This window comes from Heterocephalus glaber, unplaced genomic scaffold, assembly GCF_053883595.1.
Source record: "Heterocephalus glaber isolate CG9 unplaced genomic scaffold, H.glaber_assembly_v1.0 deba00001555, whole genome shotgun sequence".
NCBI classification, from domain to species: Eukaryota; Metazoa; Chordata; class Mammalia; order Rodentia; family Bathyergidae; genus Heterocephalus; species Heterocephalus glaber.
In genome coordinates, this window is record NW_028258346.1 from 5,959,373 (window position 1) to 5,978,863 (window position 19,491).

Below are 19,491 nucleotides of genomic sequence, written 5' to 3' on the forward strand. Positions count from 1 at the left end.
AATGACTTTGAAGCCTAAAAAATACATTCCTCACAGATTCATTCCATGTATTTTCTAATTGCAATAAAAACAAATGTACAATAAAATACAATGCACAAAATACTAGTGTTCCTACTTTTCAGTAAACAGTGAACATGTAACAATTTTTCTCCTGATAAAAGTCATTGGCGCTATGATTATATCTAGATGTGCTCCCAAAGCCTCATGCACACATAGGTGGGCTTTTGGATTATGGAGCATGATATTTATCCACTGATGAGTTTATGGCTAAATCTTGGAAGCAGCCTATTGTCAATCAACAGATGAATGGACAAAAGAAAATGTGGTCTTTATACACGCTGGAGCACTACTCAGCCATAAGGAAGGATAAATTTGAGTCACTGTAGAAAAACGAATGGATCTTGAGGCCATAATACTAAGTAAAATAAATCAGGAACAGAAGGTTAAATATCACATGGTTTCTCTGAGACCTAAAATATAAACTCTTGAAAGAGTAAATAAAAGATCAGAAGAAATAGGGAGGTAGACTCTGGAGACGGGAAGGAGATCTGGAGATGGAGGGACAGGAGGGCAAGGGAAAGAGGGAAGTACAAAATGATCAAAATGAATATATATATCGATATATATATATATATCGATATATATATCCCAATTCCCCAAGATGGATGTAATTATTATGTATCACATATACTAATAAAATAAAATAAATTTTAAAATAATAATAAAATAAAATCCCACTCAGCCATTGCTCCCTTGCTCTGCCAATGCTCTTAATATACTCCAGGTCACTCCCAGGCCACATGGCCTGTCAAGATAATGTGGTCAAGGATGAGACTGAGAGGACAGGACTTGTGTACACACCCATATGACACACTCGTTCTCCTCTACACTCTCCTGGGCCTGGGCGGGCCGCCCACATAGGGCATTTGGATGTGTGCCTCATGGCCTGGGAAACAACTTGCACTCTGTGTACTTTTCCAGAGAAAGAAAAAGGCAACCGTGGTCTAACAAATGTTAGAAGCACTGTGGCCTGGTGTCCTGATGTCATAGCATACACCCAGTCTGATTCCTGGCAGCAAGTCTGCTTGCCAAGCGTGGGTCAAGAGGGGTCTAGGAGGAGAGGACACAGAAAGAGGGGTTAGGTGAGTGTAAATGCAGTGGCCACATACTCCATCTACAGGGTGGCTCATAAATACAAGGTGACCAGGCATCATGATACCGGACACAGGGCAAGACAGGGTGGACCTCACGGTCTGTCATACTATTGTGTCCCCACCTCCAGTGTAATTACCTTTCTTTTGGGCTCAGAGGCAAAGACAACAGAGCTCATCACTTCTTACTCTAAGACATGACTTCTCTGAAGCTTGGAACTGAGCTGCTCCTGCACAATATTCTATCAGGGTTTTAAAAGATGTGGGCAATCTAACTAACCATCCACACTTCCTCGACTCCTCCCTCCAACAAGGGTGCCAGAGGGAAAAGTATCTGTTTTCTCTCTGTGGCCCTTTATAGAGTCAGGAGGTGAAAACAGGCTTGAGTGAACTATAGTCACCAATAATAAGGAATCTACAACTAAATTATCACCTGGCATGATGTGGAATAACATTATTATAACACATTGCCTTCCAAGTGGAAAGCCAAAAGCTAAGCCTATGCTGGCATTGACTTTCCAATAAATGTGCTGGCTGAAACACTGACTTTCTCTCCTTGACTTGTAAAAATGACCTAAAACTGTAAGAGAGTTCAATGACTGCTTTAAAGATTACTGTTAAGTATAAATACTTTAACAATTTAACATAACCAGGGGGGACCAACATTAAAGTCCCACCTGTCTTGCCCTTTCCCCTATTCACAAGTCAGGATGAAAGTTCAGGGTTTTGAACAGTCACACCATTGCCCAAGATGTGTAGTAGATGGTCAAAAATGTTTGTTGAAAAGCAGTTTTATGTACCTGATGAGTTGGCACCTCAGAGACTTTTTAAGAGTTTGCTGATCTGGATTAGATTCCAGAAGAGTATATAATCCTCTGGGGAATATTCACAGGCAAACAGCTACAAGGATATACATTTTCCTTTGTTAAAACTTGTATCTGAATTCAAATATTGGCCTTGGCATTTCCTAAGTGCTGGCTGCTTTGAATGTTACTGTGTCAAATCATCTACACTGGGGAGAAAAATCCTGTTAAGAAATATGATGGGTTAATGTGAAATAGGAAGAAAAGGGGCAAAAGGGAAGGGGAAGTAGGGGTAGAGGAAAGGAAAGAAGGGAATGGAATTAATATGAGAAAATGAAAAAATGGAAACAAAGTCTTTGTAAATAGGGAGGGATGGAGGGGTTGAAGGGAGGGCGGGGGAATGGGAAAAAAATAAGAACCAAGAGAGATTATGTAAAGGTGCAAATTTCCAATGATGAATGTCATTACATTGTGTACCTTAAATGTACCAATAAAATTAATTTTTTACATTAAAAAAAGAAATATGATCAGTGGTTGTAAAGAGATTATTGTTCCTGACCATTATACATTTTGTATTTTGAAAATCCCCATAAGAAAAGGTCATTTAAAAATAGCAACTCTTTGTCAAAGTAGAGATGAAGTACTTGAATACAATTTATGACTATGGTCAGTATAAAAATTCATCTTTGCCTGTGTTTCAGTGCCTTACTGGCACTGACTGAAATTTTCTCTAAATCTAAAGAAAGAAGACAAAAGACTTCTGGTTAAACTGGATTTTTTTTTTTAAAGAATACGTGAGGCAAAGTACCTTCTACTCTCACTGCTCACAACCAAGAAATCTCTGAGGGAAGCAAATGGTCCAGTGGAGGTAGCTCTTTGGCTGGCTGAGGTTAGAAGTTGGAGTCAAGATCCTATAGAGCAAGTGTGAAGTAAAGCCTTAAGGGAGGTCGATTTGGCATACAATTAGAGAGTGTGAGTTTCATTTGGAGCTTTAGTTACTCTGGAGTGGGTGGGGAAAAGGTAAAGGACTTGGTCCGATTTTAAGGCCACAAATCAATCTTCTTCTGGACACCCCTGACTGCTGGGAACTCAGCAGTTGGGGCAGCTGGGCTCTCAGGACTAGAACTGAAGGAAAAGAGTGGCCCAGATGGGGAGCTGAATGTGGGCATGCATGAGTTTTCTTGATCCTCTGAGTCCTGCGCAGCCTGAGGGAAACCCAGGGCACAGAGGCTCCCAGCCTTAGTCCACACACTAATCCTGCAGCTCATGACACTCCTCCATCTGTGGGGTCATCTGCTTTGACCCAACGCTGAGAGGGTGACCAGGGTGCAGGCAGTGTGCACGAAGGTGCATGTTCAAGTGTGTGCAGCATATACAGTGGTGAAAATGAAAATATCCAGCCTGGATGAGGAGCAGAAGTGAGGGTCCCAAAAAGCTTAGATGCTTAAATAAGGCGTGATGCTCCCGTTCACTTGGTTCCTACCAGGGACATTTGATGTCCCTGACATTTTGATCTGAAGTCAGATCAAATCTAGTAATAGATTATGATACTAATGAACAACTGGTGACAAAAGGGAAGGCCATCAGTGCTGCTTGCTCTCTCCTGCTCTTTGCTCTACACACCCATCCGTGATTCCTTTTGGGAAGGGGTCGTGCCTAGTTCACTTGGGTATTCTTAGCAAGTTTCCAAAAACTTGGGATGTGCCTCTGGAAACTTAGAAGAGAGAGTGAACTGAGGAATGAATTCACAAAGCTGCTCCAGGCAAGATGTTTACGTTTGCATTCTCCCCGGGGACGGGGACAACGGAAGGGGGATGAATGGGGTGATCATCACTGCCAAGTGTCAATTTGATCTAGGCCAATGATTCTCAGACTTTATCCTGCACCAGAATCACCTGGAGGGCTTGTTTAAACACAGATTGCTGGGTCTACTCCCAGTTTCTGACTCAGTAGGTGGGGCCACATAATTTGCATTCGTAACAAGTTCCAGCCTATGCTGACGGACCACACTTTGAGAACCGATGCTCTAGAGGTTAACTTTAGACGTATCCTAACCGCTCAGAAAGGAGGATCTGCAGGGAGAATTGGAAAGGCCAAGGAAGTCTTGGTCCCAGCATTTTAAAAACAGATGTCAGAGGGCCGAGGATGATTTAAATCAGTGGTGCCGCCGCCTGCCTCGCAAGCGAAAGGTCCTGAGTTCGATCCCCGGTACCAAAACAAGACAAAATAAAACAACAAAACAGATCTCAGGGAGAGGAGAGGAAACCAGAGCCGCTCCGTTCCAGCCGGCTCCCTGCCCCATAGGAATGGAGCTCATTGGAAATCAAGATTTCCGTTTGCATTTTCCCACCGTGTAAGCGTTAACACGCGCATACAAACGCGAGAGCCTGACAAAAACACACGTTTGCAGACTCTTCTGAGGACCATCTTTTCCAAGGGCGAGAGCGGGCCAGCTCCACACTGGGTAGGTGGGGCAGTCCCAGAGGGACACCATGCTCAGTGCCCTCCCTCTCGAGGTGCGCCTGGGTCTGGCCCTTGGCCGCCTGGTTTTCTTTGTCGCAGACACTGATGGGCTGGGTTAGAAAAGCACCCTGAACTCGAAGCGGGTCTTTGAACCAGAGTGCAGGAGTGGACCTAGCTCTCTGGCGAGGGAAACTGAAAATCTGTTCCCCTGGGGAAAGTGCACTGCGAACGCGCCCCGTCCAGTGCACCCTGGAATCCTGCGCGTGCATCCTCAGCGAGGGCCGGCCAGGGCCTACGCCCCGCATGAGGGGGAGCCAGCCCGCTGCTCCCCTGCCCCGACCCCAGACCTGTCGGGGTCCACGGCGGCGCCTCGCGCCAGGTCGCAGGATGGCCCTGGGTCTTTCTGGGATTTGATGCTGCCGGGCCGAGGACCTCACTTGGAGAACCCAAACCTGGACTGAACCTTGGCTCCGGGAAGGGTCTGTCCTCGGGCTTCCCTCCGGACGGGCCCGCGCAAGGCAGCTGAGCTAAGGGCCCGAGAAGGGAAGGCGGGAGCGTCCGACTGGCGTGGGGCGAGTGGGGTGCGGTCCTCGCGCCCTGCAACCCCAGAAGCCCCGGCGCCATCTCCTGCACCTCCTCTGGCCCTCGGCGACCGGGAGGCCACGGCCCGCCCGGGAATTCGGGCCTGACCAGGCTTCCAACGCTCGGGTGTGGTGAGGGCGAGGCCGCGCGGTGGGGCCGCCTCCCCCAGGGGCCCCTGAGAAACCCACTCGTATCTCCCGCAGGGGCAAACTCCCAGGCCTTGGAGTCTGCGGGGTCTGAACTGACGCTCTCGGGCCCCCCTGGGAACTCCCTGCGTTGAAGTCGGAGCGAGTGCCTCCACCTCTGTCCTGGGGAAGTCGGGCCCCCCGGTGGGGCGTCACGGATCCTAAAATCCACCTCAGAAATCCGCTAGGAAAAATGTCCCGGGGGGGGCGGGGGCGGGCGTAGGGCTCCCTAAACTACTCGGGGTCCAGAAGAGGGTGGAATGGCTTCTTGGCCCTGGCAATAGGACCAGGCCCTTACCCCAAAACGTGTGCTGCGCACAGTACTCTTCCTCAGCGACTAAGGGAGCCGGGTCCAAGCGAAGGAACCCAGGGGCCGGCGGGGTCGCGTGCGGCCACGCGCTCGCACCCGGCCGACGGCGCCTCGAAGTGCTCAGCCTGCGCCTGCAGGGGGCGCTGCGGCCCTTCCCGCTCGGTGCGGCGCTTCAACCCGCGGCTGCGCTTTCCCACCTCATCCCCGGTTAGAGCGCGGACTCCGACGCGCTAGTTTAAACAATCAAACTCAGTGCCGGCCTCGGACTCCGCACCCTTAACCATTGCTCTAACGCGCGTAGCCCTCTTCGGCGGCCCCGGCCTTCTCCTTTCTCAGAGCCTGGGGCGCACGCACTCGAGCAGAGCAGAGCTCCCGATTCCTCTCGGCTCCACGAAAACAGCAAACTGCGAGAAGTTCAAATGCCAGAGGTCCCCGCCCCGCAGAGGGAGGCTGAGGAGAAGGGAAGCGAGTCCTCACGGGCAATGGCAGCTGGGATCCCACGGGGAAAAAAGATTAAATTTCCATAATTTGTGTTTTAAAGGGTAAAGGTGTTTAGGATGCCCGCGGCGCGCGGTCAGGTCAGGGCGAGGCTCGAGTCAGCCCCGGGGGAGCCTGTGCCTGACACCTGCTCGCCGATCCAACTCGAGCCTCCTGGGTGGCCGAGGGGGAAGGGGCCTGCTCGCCCCCTGGCCAGCACCCCTGCCTCCGGGGGCCGTGAACTTGCTGCTGTTGGGGTTCGGGCAGCAACTGCTCCAGTGTGCCTCGCCGGGCCATTTCCCTGGAAGCGTCCCTGGTGTCGAAAGCCCGGAGCCGCGAGGGCAGCAGAGGACCCGGTCGGCGGAAATTTCAGCGTCAACCGGCAGCGCAGTCCCGCAGGGCGCAGGGAGCAGGGCGAGGGGGACAGCTGCGCGGGGATGCACACCTGGGCGCGCAGCTGGGCCACTGCAGGCTCCGGAACGTCCCGCTCCGCACACCGGACCCCACAACACGTTCGTGGGCCGGTTGGCCAGTCTTCTGCTCTGGGCGCTGTTGCTGGGAGAGTCTAGCCGGTGAGCTGCTCGGGGCTGGGCCCCCGCCACGCGTGCGCCCCCAGAGCTGGCCAGGGCTCGGTCCTCGCCGGGTGTGAGAGCGGAGGATTCCCAGGGCCCATCCCGGGCGTGCGCCGAGGGGGTCCCCGGGAGGCCCGAGGCAATGCAGCGCCGCGCTCAGCCGCTGCCCGGCTCCCTACGCCGGGCGCGCACCTGTGCACCGCGGCGGCAAGGCCAGGAGGGGCTTCCTGAAAAGGCCGGCGCTCGTCGAGGCTTCTCTACCTTTCCAGCGGCTGCAGCGCGGGGCCGGCTTGGCCTAGACTCCATTTTGGAACTTCGCAGGCTGGGGGTGGGCGAGGTAAATGTTTATGGAAAAACTCGGGCTCAGGAGGTTTGCAGAAAGAGGGCGCAGCTCGTGGGTGGTTGGAAATTCTGTGTACCTCGCGGGAAAAGCGGGCGGTTCCGCACCCATCGTACGCACACACTGGGCGGGAAAGGTGTGAAGCCCGCCGCTGGGGCGTTGCCTCCACTTGGGTGAAAAAGAAATGCGAAGCATAGGAACACTCTTCAGGTCATCACCCCGCGCGTGTTTGTTCTGGGGGAAAGAAGAGAAAGTTCCCTACAAAGCTTCCAAATTGAGAAAAGCTGCGGAAGGAATGAGGCGGTTGGAGAGAGGGGACCGCAGGCATCCCCGAAGCTAAAATGAAAAGAGACTAAGAGCTAAAATGAAAGCACCCCAGTTTTAAAACCCCTAAACTCCAAGGCATTCTGCTACTTTCATGGTGTTGGTCAAATTTACTTTGAAGAGCTGAAGTACTTCAAGACACTGAACGCTCTGGTCTGCGTTGCAGCCTCACTTTTTAATCTTTGCGAACCTAAAACTAGAAATAGAAGAAAAGGTCTGCTAGTCCTGAATTATGTTTTACCAAAGAAACGAAAAGTTCTATCCACCTCGGCATTAATAAAATAGAGTTTTATCTTCATGAAATAGTGTTTTGTAGCTTCTGCCTGGGTCCCCAATCGCTGTTTAACCTTTTGACGGATTTAAGCCTCCTGCATCTATTTGCCCACTTCGTGGTTGAGGTTGTGATTATCCTTTGGGAAGACTCATCCCAAACCATCCTCTGGATGTACACTTTTGAGTTCTGTGCCCTCTCAGGAGAAGTGTGCCGTGGGCTAACACAAGGCTCCTTTGGCAACTCGTCTGGGACGAAGGACGTTTTGCTTAGAGTTTGCGTAGGCAGATCTCCTATTTAAAAAGCCACTTAAAATGCCTGTGTGTTATTCCCTTTCTGTCACTCGGTCACCCTGTTCCCCAATGGCCGAAGTGCGTTCTGCATTTACACTCACACAAGACTTAACCTTTAAAAGAACTTGAAAAATGTACCATTGCGCTTCAAATTCGATTCATCTTCCTGGCGACTGAACAATGAACTCAATTTTTTGCTGAGAAGGAAGATAATACATGTTTTGAGAAGCCAGAATACTATTTCTCTAAATTTTTTAAAGGATTGTTCTTCACCCATTCCAGATGGATTTTTTATTGTTTGCCAATAGGTTGCAGATGCCCACTCCTTTAACCAAGTTGGTTAACTGCTTATGAAATGTACATTAACTGATTAAAGCTTAGATATTGGAAGAAATTTCTCCTGGAACATTCCATATGTCTTTGCAGTAATTACGAAATTAGTCAATTGTCACCTCTATAAACAAACGTCGCTTTGAAACAGCAGACGAAAGCAGATTACACATACAGTCCTAATTGACTAGAAGTATGTATGAAACTATTTAAAATTGGGCAAAGGGTGATATGTGCCGGAAAGTATAATCCGGTACTGACTGACTTTACCTTTTGAAGAAGACAGTTGTGTTAAACGTATTAAGATGTGGAAATTAAACCGGGGAGCTCACCAAGTAAAACTACAAAATGCCCTTTGGGCTTCTCTTCAGAATCTGAAAAGCAGCGAACCAGCTGTTGAGTTTCTAACAGTACGTGGAAAAGTAGCACTGAGAAAGAAGGGGGTAGGCGTTGTCTTTGTGTTGGAGTTTTGAAGGGAGTCACCTTGGGCTCTCTCTCTGCAACAAGGAAACCTCCAGCAAACCTGTGCCTTTAAGACTCAGTTGCTATCCAAACACAAGTAAACAGAGTGGACCATTAGCGGGCGCCGGGCGCAGAGGCGGAGCCAGGGAGCATTGGGCCCTGCGCAGCGCGGGACGCCCGCCCGGAGGGGAGGCGGGGCAGCTACTAAAACCCAGGGCTCGAGGCCCCCGGCAGCCTAGGGAGGGACGCGGGCGGGGACGGAGCTCGGCGCGCTCGCTCGCTCGATCGCTCGATCGCTGCCGGAGGGTGATGGCCCTGCGAGGCTGCGGGCTCCGACTTCAACCGAAGTTCGCCGCGAGAGGCTCGCTCTGGCGCGGGGTCCTGGGCGAGCTCTGAGCGCCAGCCCCAGGCACTCCGGGTCCTTACACATTCCGCGCCCAGAGACTGAGGATCTGTTCTCGCTTTCGCTCTTCACGGTCCTCCAGATCATGTCCGCGGCTCCCGGGATTCCGCGCCGAAGAAGTTTGCCCAGCGTGGATCCGATGACTTCTCCAAGCTGTGCGCCCTGCTGCCTGGATCTAGTCTGAGCCGCGCTGCCCAGGCAGACCTTTCTGCCGGAGGTGAGTGTCCGCTCAGGAAGGGGCTGTAGCGGCCCCCGAGGGCCTGGGGGTGCAGGAAGCGCTCACTTTCTCGGTCTGGGGCGCCGCAAGTTTAGGTACTGTGAAAGGAGCTCACACGGGTGCAATCCCCGGGCCTTGTGTTTCTCACTTCCTTGGATCCCCAGCATGTGACTCCCACCTAACACCCAACTACACACACACTTTTCTATATTGTTTCTTAGTTCTGTTTTGGGACAGCAGATTTAAGCATTCAGCACTTCTCCTGCAAGCTGATCGACTTACGTTGAAATCGAACCCCACAACCCCATGACGCCGCTACCCCTGCCCCAGAAAGCCAGGCTTGACCAGTGCTGGGGGGGCTGCGGCAGCGCAGCGCGGAGGGGCCCGGAGACGCAGTGCCCGTCCCGCCCGCGCCGGTGCAGGCGCGTTTCAGGAGCGGAATAGTTCAGTCCTCAGTGATTCTCCAAACTGGTGCTGGCCTTTTGATTTTCTTCCCACCTTCCAGTCGTGGTAGAGAGCACAGAAAGCAAACTTCCCCAGGGCTTTAGAGCTTGGATTCTCGAGAAATAACCCAGAAAGGGGCTGCCCTGGTAGGAAGGAGGAGGGGGATAAAGGTGTTTTTGGAGAGAGGGCAGATCTGTCTCCCTACCTGTTAGAGAACAAAAGAGGGCTGGCGTTTCCCGGAGCCAAACTGGGCAGGCAGCTAGTTTCTCTGCAAAACCAACTGCAGTCGGGGACTGAGCAAAAAAATTACTTACACCGAGGGAGCGAGGGAGCGGAGAGAAACAACCCAGATTATGGAGAAGGCATCTTAATTTAATTAACTCCTTTAGAAGGAAGAGGCGCTGTGAAGGGGCAGGCACTTTCTGGCAGTTTTTCTCTATTCACCTGATCGATCCAGTCTGCTTTGTTGTTTGTTTGGTTTTTTTTGATCTGAGATCTACTTTGACTTTAGTTTTCTGATTTACATATAATTATATTGTGGATTGGCTTGAAATTCAGTGAGCCTATCCATCCATCCCTCGACTCTCTCAGATAACCAATGCATAACTTTTTGCAGCTGACCCTTGATTATATTATTTGTAGGTATTTCGGTGTAATAACACTGTTACCAAAGAGCGAGAGTCCTTATCAAATTACCATGTGCCTTCTCTTCAACAATGTTTTGAAAGCTTCACCGAACTGAAATTAGTATGTACAGATCTCCCTTGTTGACAGTGAACTAAATTTTTAAAACTCGTGCACATGCCTGGAAGTTCCCATGAAGAAGACTGGTGGAAGAAAAATAGCCTCAGTTCAACTAAACTACTTGTTTATGTCTTTTCATGGTTTAACTTTCACTCCTTGCAAAATTAAAAGTATCCAGTAGTCTGAAACAGGATTGTAGAGAAATGACAGTGGACTATGACGATGATTGTTGTACATAGCTCAGTTCTAATCAAAACGAAAGTACTTTAGATCTCTGCATTGACTTAAAACACACTTTGACATAGATTCTCAGCAATTCCAAAGGAGTGTGCATATCCACACTTCCTAATTATTTATGGCAACAGTGACTGGTGGATCTTAGGGTTGTTCTGCTTGCAGAGGGATTTCAGAAGGCTCTAATGCCTTGCTCTTCCACTGAAGAAACTAACTGCAAATTAAAACCAACACATACTATAAAATAGCACTTTTGGGCCAACATGAAGCTGAATTATAGTCACTGATTTCTACAACATAAACTGTTCAGGAAAAAAAGAAGGGGAAATATGATGACAGTCAACTTTTCTGCCAGTAGAATTAACATTGTAGCCTTTATGGCAAAGTTCACTTTGCGCTTTTCAAATCCAAATCGCAGATCCTGATAGTCCTTCAGCCAACAACACCCCCTTTGCTCCCTCGCCCCTGAGCCGTAGTAGGAGTTGTGCTTTGCCTCCTGTATTTATTTCTAAGAAATCTAGTCTGGGAATACACCCAAAAAATAATTTTGGTTTCCTCTCTATGGGGAAAGGCTGCTTTTCAACACCAGGGGGAAAATATTTTGAATCTCTGGAAAATCCTCATTACCCCAGGAGAAGGAAATAAAGGTGAAATTTATTATAATTTTAATTGAAGGGGAAATAATCAGATCTATTACCAGGGATGCTAGTGGAATCCTTTTTGCCTAACTCCCTAGGGGAATGCTTGAGGGTTGCCCCTGAACAAGAGTGCATAGTGATTTGTGGTGGGAAAGTCTATTACTAATGGGAGTTTAAAGTTTCGGTTGAATGGTCTGACTGAGACCCTCTACTGTCACACACCTCCCCTTAACTCCTAGGCTGAACTCCCAGACCTCATACCACAAGGCAGAAGCAGTCGGTTAATAAATCTCTGTCTCTGAGCCATTCCAAGCAGAGGAGGAAGGTGTGGGTCCCAAGGAGGCCGCCAAAGTCTGCCTTGGCAGGGCGCTGTCTTTTCAGCGCAGCCCCCTAAGTCTGCGCTCAGAGTCACAGGCACCCATTCGCTTCTCACTGCGCTGGAGAAGGAAATTTGGCGCAGAAAGGGGTGGGGGTAGCGGAAGGTTGGGCAGACTCCCTAGCCTTCGGGTTGGGTTCAGACGCCCCAAAGGGCAGTGCGGTTGGTGGGGCAGACTTACCAGGCCACCCGAGCCCGCTTAACTGAGTCCCGCACCTGGGAGGGAAGACCAGTGCCCATGGCATAGGGGAAACCTGCTTCTCCCAAGGGGCTGGCAGTGGGCGACGTGGGGCCCTGTGATCGCAGGTAGGTGCTCCTGGACACCCGGGTGTGTACTCCTACTTCTGAGTTGTTTCTGGGGGCCCAGAGAGCAGGGAGCGCCTGGATTAGGCCAGGCCGCAGATCTCAAGGCCGGCCTTTCTGGTGGCAGGAGCCCCTCGCGCACCTCCAGGCCAGCTGGGCCGCGCTGTACCCGGCCTGCTGCGGCTCCTGCAGCTCTTTCCTTTGGCCTCCCTAGGCACCCTGTCCTTTGATCTCGATCTCGTCTCCCCGTCTCGCCGGGCGTAGGGGCCGCTGCTCGTACTAGACCGGGAAGCCTCTCGGGCCTCGCTAAAGCTTGACATTCAGTCCGGGAAAGGGGGTTCCGGCATCAGGGGCGTTCCCCACCCCCACCCCACCCTCAGCAGTCAGAACCATCTGGAAGGGATCTTAGTGAGGGGTGGGAGGGGAGACAGCCCCTGGGAAGGAGGAGGGGTGATTTCAGGCTGAATCCAGCCCCCGAAGGTGTCACTTTTCTTTCCTTCGGCCGTCACTGCTGATAAATGGGACTGAGGCAGGGGAAGGAAAAGGAAAACCTCTGAAGTCAGCGCGGGGCGAAGCCGGGCCCTCTGAGGCCCCCAGCCCAGGAAGACCCAGCATGTCCCCCGGGCTCCCGAATGCCCTGTGGCATGGCAGGTTAAGCGCGGAAAGGCACCTCACCCAGGCCGAGCCAGCCTGGAGCTGGGGGTCTGTCCCCCAACCTGTAGTCCCCAGGGAGCCGGGAGGCCGCAGGCGACAGTGGCTGGGCCGTGGTAGTGGCAGTGGTCGACGCAGCTTCCCTGGAGGGTGAGGTGGGTGGGCTCGCTGAATGGACCTCTGCAGACGCAGCTGTGCGCCCCAGGTGCCGGGGACCCGACCTCCCTCAGTCCCGATGGGGCTACTTTCCGCCCGACCTTGAGGACCCATCTCGGCGGAGTGCGGACTCGGACTCGTAGCGCAGGCACCAGCCGCCTCCCGAAGGCTCCTTCTGGGAGTCCTAGATTGGGTGGGGGTGAGTTAGAAGAAAGCTAGGGAACCCGTGCGGGCCCCAAGGGCAGGCGAGGCTAGCTTCAATGAGAGTCACAATCTTTCCCTTTCTCTCCCTGCCATCTTTAGGGCTTTCTCTGCCTGCTGTTGTCTCTTTGCGTTTTCGCCGGAGCTCTACGCCCACCCGCCTCTGAGTCTTGGAAGAGAGGGGCGGCTCCTTCTGCCCCCAAGCATCTCGGAAAATGGGGAGCAAAGCCCTGCCAGCGCCCATCCCCCTCCACCCGTCGCTGCAGCTCACCAATTACTCCTTCCTGCAGGCCGTGAATACCTTCCCTGCAGCAGTGGACCACCTGCAAGGCCTGTACGGGCTCAGCGCTGTGCAGACCATGCACATGAACCACTGGACGCTGGGGTACCCCAACGTGCACGAGATCACCCGCTCCACCATCACCGAGATGGCGGCGGCGCAGGGCCTCGTGGACGCGCGCTTCCCCTTTCCTGCTCTGCCGTTTACCACTCACCTATTCCACCCCAAGCAGGGGGCCATTGCCCATGTCCTCCCAGCCCTGCACAAGGACCGGCCCCGTTTTGACTTTGCCAATTTGGCCGTGGCCGCCACGCAAGAGGATCCCCCCAAAATAGGAGACCTGACCAAGCTGAGCCCGGGGCTGGGAAGCCCTATTTCAGGCCTTAGTAAATTGACTCCGGACAGAAAGCCCTCCCGAGGGAGGTTGCCCTCCAAAACGAAAAAAGAGTTCATCTGCAAGTTTTGCGGCAGACACTTTACCAAATCCTACAATTTGCTCATCCATGAGAGGACCCACACAGATGAGAGGCCGTACACTTGCGACATCTGCCACAAGGCCTTCCGGAGGCAAGATCACCTTCGGGATCATAGGTGAGGTCGGAAGGGGGTTGGCTGGGAGAGCGAAGGAGAATTTCTTCACGGCACCAAATAAATATTCCAAACATCCCAAATTCGCTCTGATCTAGACAGCACCCCCCAAGGCCCTCCCTGGCTTCCCCTGACCCCTAACAATTCCCATCGTTTACGTTTTCCCCAGCCGTCCCTGCTGCGTTGTTTGGGATGAAGGAGAGCCTTGCTCCAATGGGGCAGGGAAGTCTGGTGGTTTAGGCTTGGGATCCTTAATCCTCTTTCTTCCCAGTCTGTCGCAGGGGTGGGGTGGGGGTATAGGGAGCAAGAAAAGTTGAGGGACCGCAGAGTCTTTCCCAAGATAGGGTGCCAGTGCTGGATGCCCAGGACTATTTCTGGAAAATCTGTTCAGACCACCTTTACTGGGCTTCCTCCCTCCACCTTTTCCTTCCCTCAAGGTGCCCCAGCCTGCTGCCTGGACTCTTCCAAGCTATATTTGTGAGGGTCTTGAGGTCACTGAATTTAGAAACAGATCCCATCTCCCCTCCTTAAATTTTGTAATAACAAACAAATTGAAGAAACAATTGAAGAAATACTGTGATGCAAGTGTTCTTATTGTGAAAAAACTTGCTAGGAGCTGGTGTGGAGGTACCTTCTCTGGGATCTGGCTGCGTGTCCCTGAGGTGGGACTCCAGGATCCACCCTCCAAAGCTGTGAAGGGATCCTCAGAGACCAGTCCCCTGAACTCAGCCTGGTCATGCATCCTGATTTGGCCAGTTTAAACCCCAGATAAAACCTGGAGGCCAAGAAGGCTCATTCAGCATGATTTTGAGCTGGAGAATATGCCAGAGAGGGCGATCAAGTGTAGATAAAGCCAGCCGCCCGTGAATGTTTTGAAGAGTCTGTTAGCTGAGGTTAACCATAAACAGAATTACACAGAAAAAAAATTTAAAAACATAAATCATAGAAATTCTGTTTCTTTTGTCTTTCCACGACTTCGTTTAAGTAATTGACAAAAGATACTCCTTACCATGGGGACAATACATTTCATGAACCCTTATATTGATTTTCAGGTATATCCATTCCAAAGAAAAACCCTTCAAATGTCAGGAATGTGGGAAAGGATTTTGTCAGTCCAGAACTCTAGCAGTTCACAAAACTTTACATATGCAGGTAAGTTTGTTTTCTTGCTTAAAAATAGTGAGTGGTTCATTTAATCATTATTGCTTTATAGAAGGTATTCAGTGGCAGGATCAGTCTTCTAAATGGTTATATTTAGATTAGTTCTCTAGATGTGGAAAAGCAGCACTCTTGATTTTTTTAATACATAATAATCTTATTGATATAAAACATTTTTGTTTTCTTAAAGAACAGGCCACTCTGTTTATAGTAAATCCTAATTTTAGAATTATTATTTTTTTCATCTGATCTGCCCTGCATTAAAGCTTTCATGTTTGGGAGGAAATAAAGGTAATTTTGATAATAGAGGCATGATGAAATCCCATACGCTCTCTTTCCCAGGGGCCTCATACTTCGTAGCTTTCAGAACTTGAGGAATAGTTTAATTTTCCAGCAAAGAGGAACCTTATTACCCGGGAGAATGTCATTCCTTAAGAGAGGATTAGAGTTTTTCCTTCCCCCTTTTCCTGCCTATGACATGGTGATGAAATGTGTAAAGCTGAAAATCACAAAGCCTCCGTGAGGTGGCCGCAGGTCTACCACCCAGTTATCAGTGTCATCAGGCCTCTGTGTGTGCCTGCACGTGTGTTTTCTTGATTGGAGGATTAGGAACACAGGTTTGTTCCTGCAAGTCTCCTCTTTTGTTGTGTCTTGTTATGTTAAGGCTTGTGATACGGATAAGACAGAAACTATTGAGAAGGGTGCAGTAGTGGTGTGAAGGATTAATCCTTTGCTTGCTTCACATCTGAACAGGAATCTCCACACAAATGCCCCACATGTGGAAGAACCTTTAATCAGAGAAGTAATCTGAAAACTCACCTTCTCACCCATACAGACATCAAGCCCTACAGCTGCGAGCAGTGTGGCAAAGTGTTCAGGCGAAACTGTGATCTGCGGCGGCACAGCCTGACTCACACCCCGCGGCAGGACTTCTAGAGAAGCCCAGGATCTGTCCCGTGCCGCCGCTGCTCCCTTCCCTAGACTCCTCTCCATGCCTCCCACCCGAGGGTCCCCCCCAACCCTCACTGACCCTGTCTCTTCCCTCCTTCCCTCGCTGCAGCCAGCCGCACCTGCAGCTCCAGGGGGAGCTAACTGTTCTTCCCAAGGACTGAGAGCTATAGAAAGCCACACTACCACACCCCATTCACCAAGAGCATATGCTAGTTTCTTGTAGATATTCACAGCTCATTTTAGAGCTCTTGTACATAGTGTCATGGGTCTTTGTTTTGTTGTTTTGTTTTTGTATCTCTTTGGATGCACCTAGATATGGAAAATGGAAGCCAAATTTATCTTTAAAGACTGTATTTTCAAAATAAAAAATTTTCTTGTTTGTTTCAACACTCCTGCAAAAGTGTCTCACTATTCAACTTCTGTTTTTCCTCTGGATTCTGGAAGAGTGTGAGGGGATCTCTTCAAAATTCAACATGGAAGGGTATTCTTCATTGCTAGGTTTTGAAATAGTACTTCTTACAATACTCCTACTGAAATTTAGCCCTTTCCTTTCTGTACTGTGGCATTTGGAATTAGACAATTGGGCTGCCCCTTTGTTTTTCAAAGATATTAAAATGGATATGCTTGAGGTTTCATTCCCTTTTATTTATTCCAATTCCTTGTGTCTTATTTTTTCAGACAAGAGCAATATAATAATCATTAATAATAATATGCACCTCCAATGGCTGCCTTCCTGGAAAGCTCAGGGTGGGACAAAGTGTAAAGAAAGGGGAGAAAAATGAGCTGCTCACCACTTCACTTTCTGGAAGTCTGTGACCTGTTGTCAAAGTTTATGATGGGCAACTTCTCCTACCATTAGACTTTGAACACTATGATTTATCACTATAAGCAGAGACTTTATCCTACTTGCAGGAGAGAAGTCTAAAATCCTCCTACAGAAGAATACAGGAAGATATACCCGTCGAGAAGATTGGGAAAAGAGGAAGGAGAAACTACTTAGCTATATTTGCACATAATATTTCTTTCCAAGGTTGGAGATTGTTTCTGCTAGAAGGTCAGGATTTCTTCACAAAGCAAAATGAGTTAGATCACTAGCAAGGTTTCCATCACCAACTGGCCTTTTGTTCCTGGGAAAATATCAGAATGACTGATTGCTCTAGGCAGAAAGCCCATGGCAAATATATGATCACCTTCTCAGGCATTTCAATCTTTACCAAATACTTCCTAAGGAATATGACAATAGTATAATGACAAGTAGTATAATGACAATCTGAAAGTGCAATGCAGGATTTGGGTGGGAGGCTTTGAATAGAGATAAACAGGAGTATTATCCACAGTATAAAGGAGAAATGACTGGATTTAAAGAGGGAACACTAGAGGAAACTATGGCCCAGTGTCCCTGTAGGTTCTCACAAACTGTTTACTACTACACAACAGGCTGAATTAAGCATTCTCACATTTTAAAAAATTAGAATATGTATGAGGGGATGGCATGTTTAACTTTCAGCATTATATCGGGCAACATGCCTATATTTGTACCTTGGAGTCCACCAGAGGGATAGGGCTAGGTTCAAAATTTATCACCAAAATTGATCACCAGTGCCTTGTTCAATACAACTTACAACGAGGTTTTAAAAAGTGTTCCAGACTCACTGCTCACCCTGTTCTCAGGGAAGCTGGCTGGAAGTTATTTCTGCATCTCACTGGAAATGATTTCTTGCCAACAAAGTGTCTACTCACCTTTCCATATGTCTCATGCACAACTAAATGCATTCCCCAGCATGAGATGAACCCAAAGGCTTCACTGAGGACAAGGGGCAGGGATGGAGTGTAGAGTACATGTGTATTGGGTATTTGGAGCAATGAAATCACTGTTTGTTTTCTGTTGTTTGTACAGAATTAACTCAGTGACCTCTTCTACCCCTACTCTCTCAAGATCCTCACTGGCTTGGCACAGAAGGTTTGAATACTTTAGGGCAGGGTTACACATTGACTGTCTCTAGAGCCTCTCCTAATCCTGTAGGGTTTTTCCGTATAGTCAGTCTCACAGCCCCACCCACCTCTACTGACTACAAATGTCACAGTTCCATTCACAGGGTTCAGTCGAATTATCAAAGAATGACCCTTGCTCACTGTCAAACTGCAGGCATGTCCTTGAGGTCCCTGCCACAGGGATACATAGATAGGTGTAACCAGAATACTGCTCCTCTCCATTTATTTTAGTTGAAAAAACTCGAGTCAGAGTGAAAGAGGAAGGGCAGAGGAGAAAGTGAAAAAAGCATTTCTTCTTCCCATACAAATATTGTTTCTAAAGTGAAGATTCATTTACTTAGAGTTCATTTCTTTACTCATTACTTTAATAAATGCTTATTACATGATTTTTGTATGGCAAGCCCTGTGCCAGGTTCTACTGATTTTTATTATTAGTTTCTGCCTTGCCATATCTACTGGCGAGTTTTTGGAATCTTGACTACTTGCATAATTTAAAAATCTATGATAGGGCTCAGTTTAATAGCTGCATTCAACCCAGACTTAAAGCCAGCATCCATGTAGACTCAGAAAGGACCTAGCTTCTGTCAGAGGAAACTCCACACATTTTTCTTGATCTCAGATGAATGGTGGATTCCTCTCTAAATTCTAGATTTAGTTTTGTTTGTTAGAATGTCTAAGTATACAGGAAATTAATCTTATATGAAGTGAACTTATGAGACATTATCAGGAAAATGAGATCTTGTATCTTAGGAAATTAGTCTGCTTCTTGGTTCTGTGGAGTCATTTGAGTTTTAGATTATCCTGTGTTTTCCTTACACCTTCTCCCATAGTCAACTTACGAATCAATGCTTCTGGCAAGAGACCAGGGCAGGAAATATCATGAGTCATAATCACAGTGCTAAAGAACTTGGTGAATAACAGTGAAGAATTACTTTTGAGTTGCAACAATGATCTTGTTTTATCTTCTATATGTGAACTTGTAAAAATAACTTCTAAAAATGAATTACACTGTAATCAATTGTTAATGTAAAATTATGAATGTGTGTTAGGTGCTCTTACTGATGCTAATCTTAAAATGTAGGTCATTTTAGTACTAGTGTTCTATTTTTAATAGTTATTTATTGATGTCTTGGGCATTGAACCCAGGGCCTTTGCACTGAGTTACATCTGCAGCCCTTTTTATTTTTTATTTTGGGATAAGTTCTTGCTAAATTCCTAGTTGCCCAGGCTCAAACTTGCAATTCTCCTGCCTCAGCCTACCAGAGTGCTGGGGTTATGAGCCAACATCCCAAGCTTGCATTTTACAATTATAGTAATTATAGTTGCTATTTTGCACAGGTACATTTTCTTTTATAGGAAGAGGCCTTTCTAAAATTGACTCTCAGGCAACTAAATAATTAAAAAGTCAACAAATCTAACATCTCAAACATCTCAAAAATGGGCCCATCTACTAGTAGTGAGGAAATCAGAGGCAGTTACTGGGAATTTCTTTTGTTCACTCTTTTGTTGTTTTGTTTTGTTTTTGACACAAAGACTCACTATGAAGTTCTGGCTGCTCTTGAACTCACTGTGTAGCCCAGGCTGGGCTAGAA

The 19,491-nt window shown here is 48.7% G+C and overlaps 1 protein-coding gene across 3 annotated transcripts; it reads left to right on the forward strand.

The window, feature by feature from the left end:
* Window positions 1–8,795: 8,795 nt before the first annotated feature.
* Osr2 (odd-skipped related transciption factor 2) lies at window positions 8,796–16,294 on the forward strand. 3 transcript variants are annotated; one of them, XM_004850157.4, is made up of 4 exons: window positions 8,796–9,183; window positions 13,033–13,801; window positions 14,851–14,950; window positions 15,710–16,294. In XM_004850157.4, the coding sequence occupies exons 2-4, from the start codon at window positions 13,146–13,148 to the stop codon at window positions 15,890–15,892; spliced, it is 939 nt and encodes a 312-aa protein (XP_004850214.1). In that variant the 5' UTR covers window positions 8,796–9,183; window positions 13,033–13,145; the 3' UTR covers window positions 15,893–16,294. The 3 variants fall into 3 exon arrangements, with proteins under 3 accessions (XP_004850214.1, XP_004850215.1, XP_021118343.1); XM_004850158.4 differs by having other exon boundaries at window positions 15,792–16,294; XM_021262684.2 differs by lacking the exon at window positions 8,796–9,183 and adding an exon at window positions 12,432–12,573 and having other exon boundaries at window positions 15,710–16,085.
* The last annotated feature ends 3,197 nt before the right edge of the window (window positions 16,295–19,491 follow it).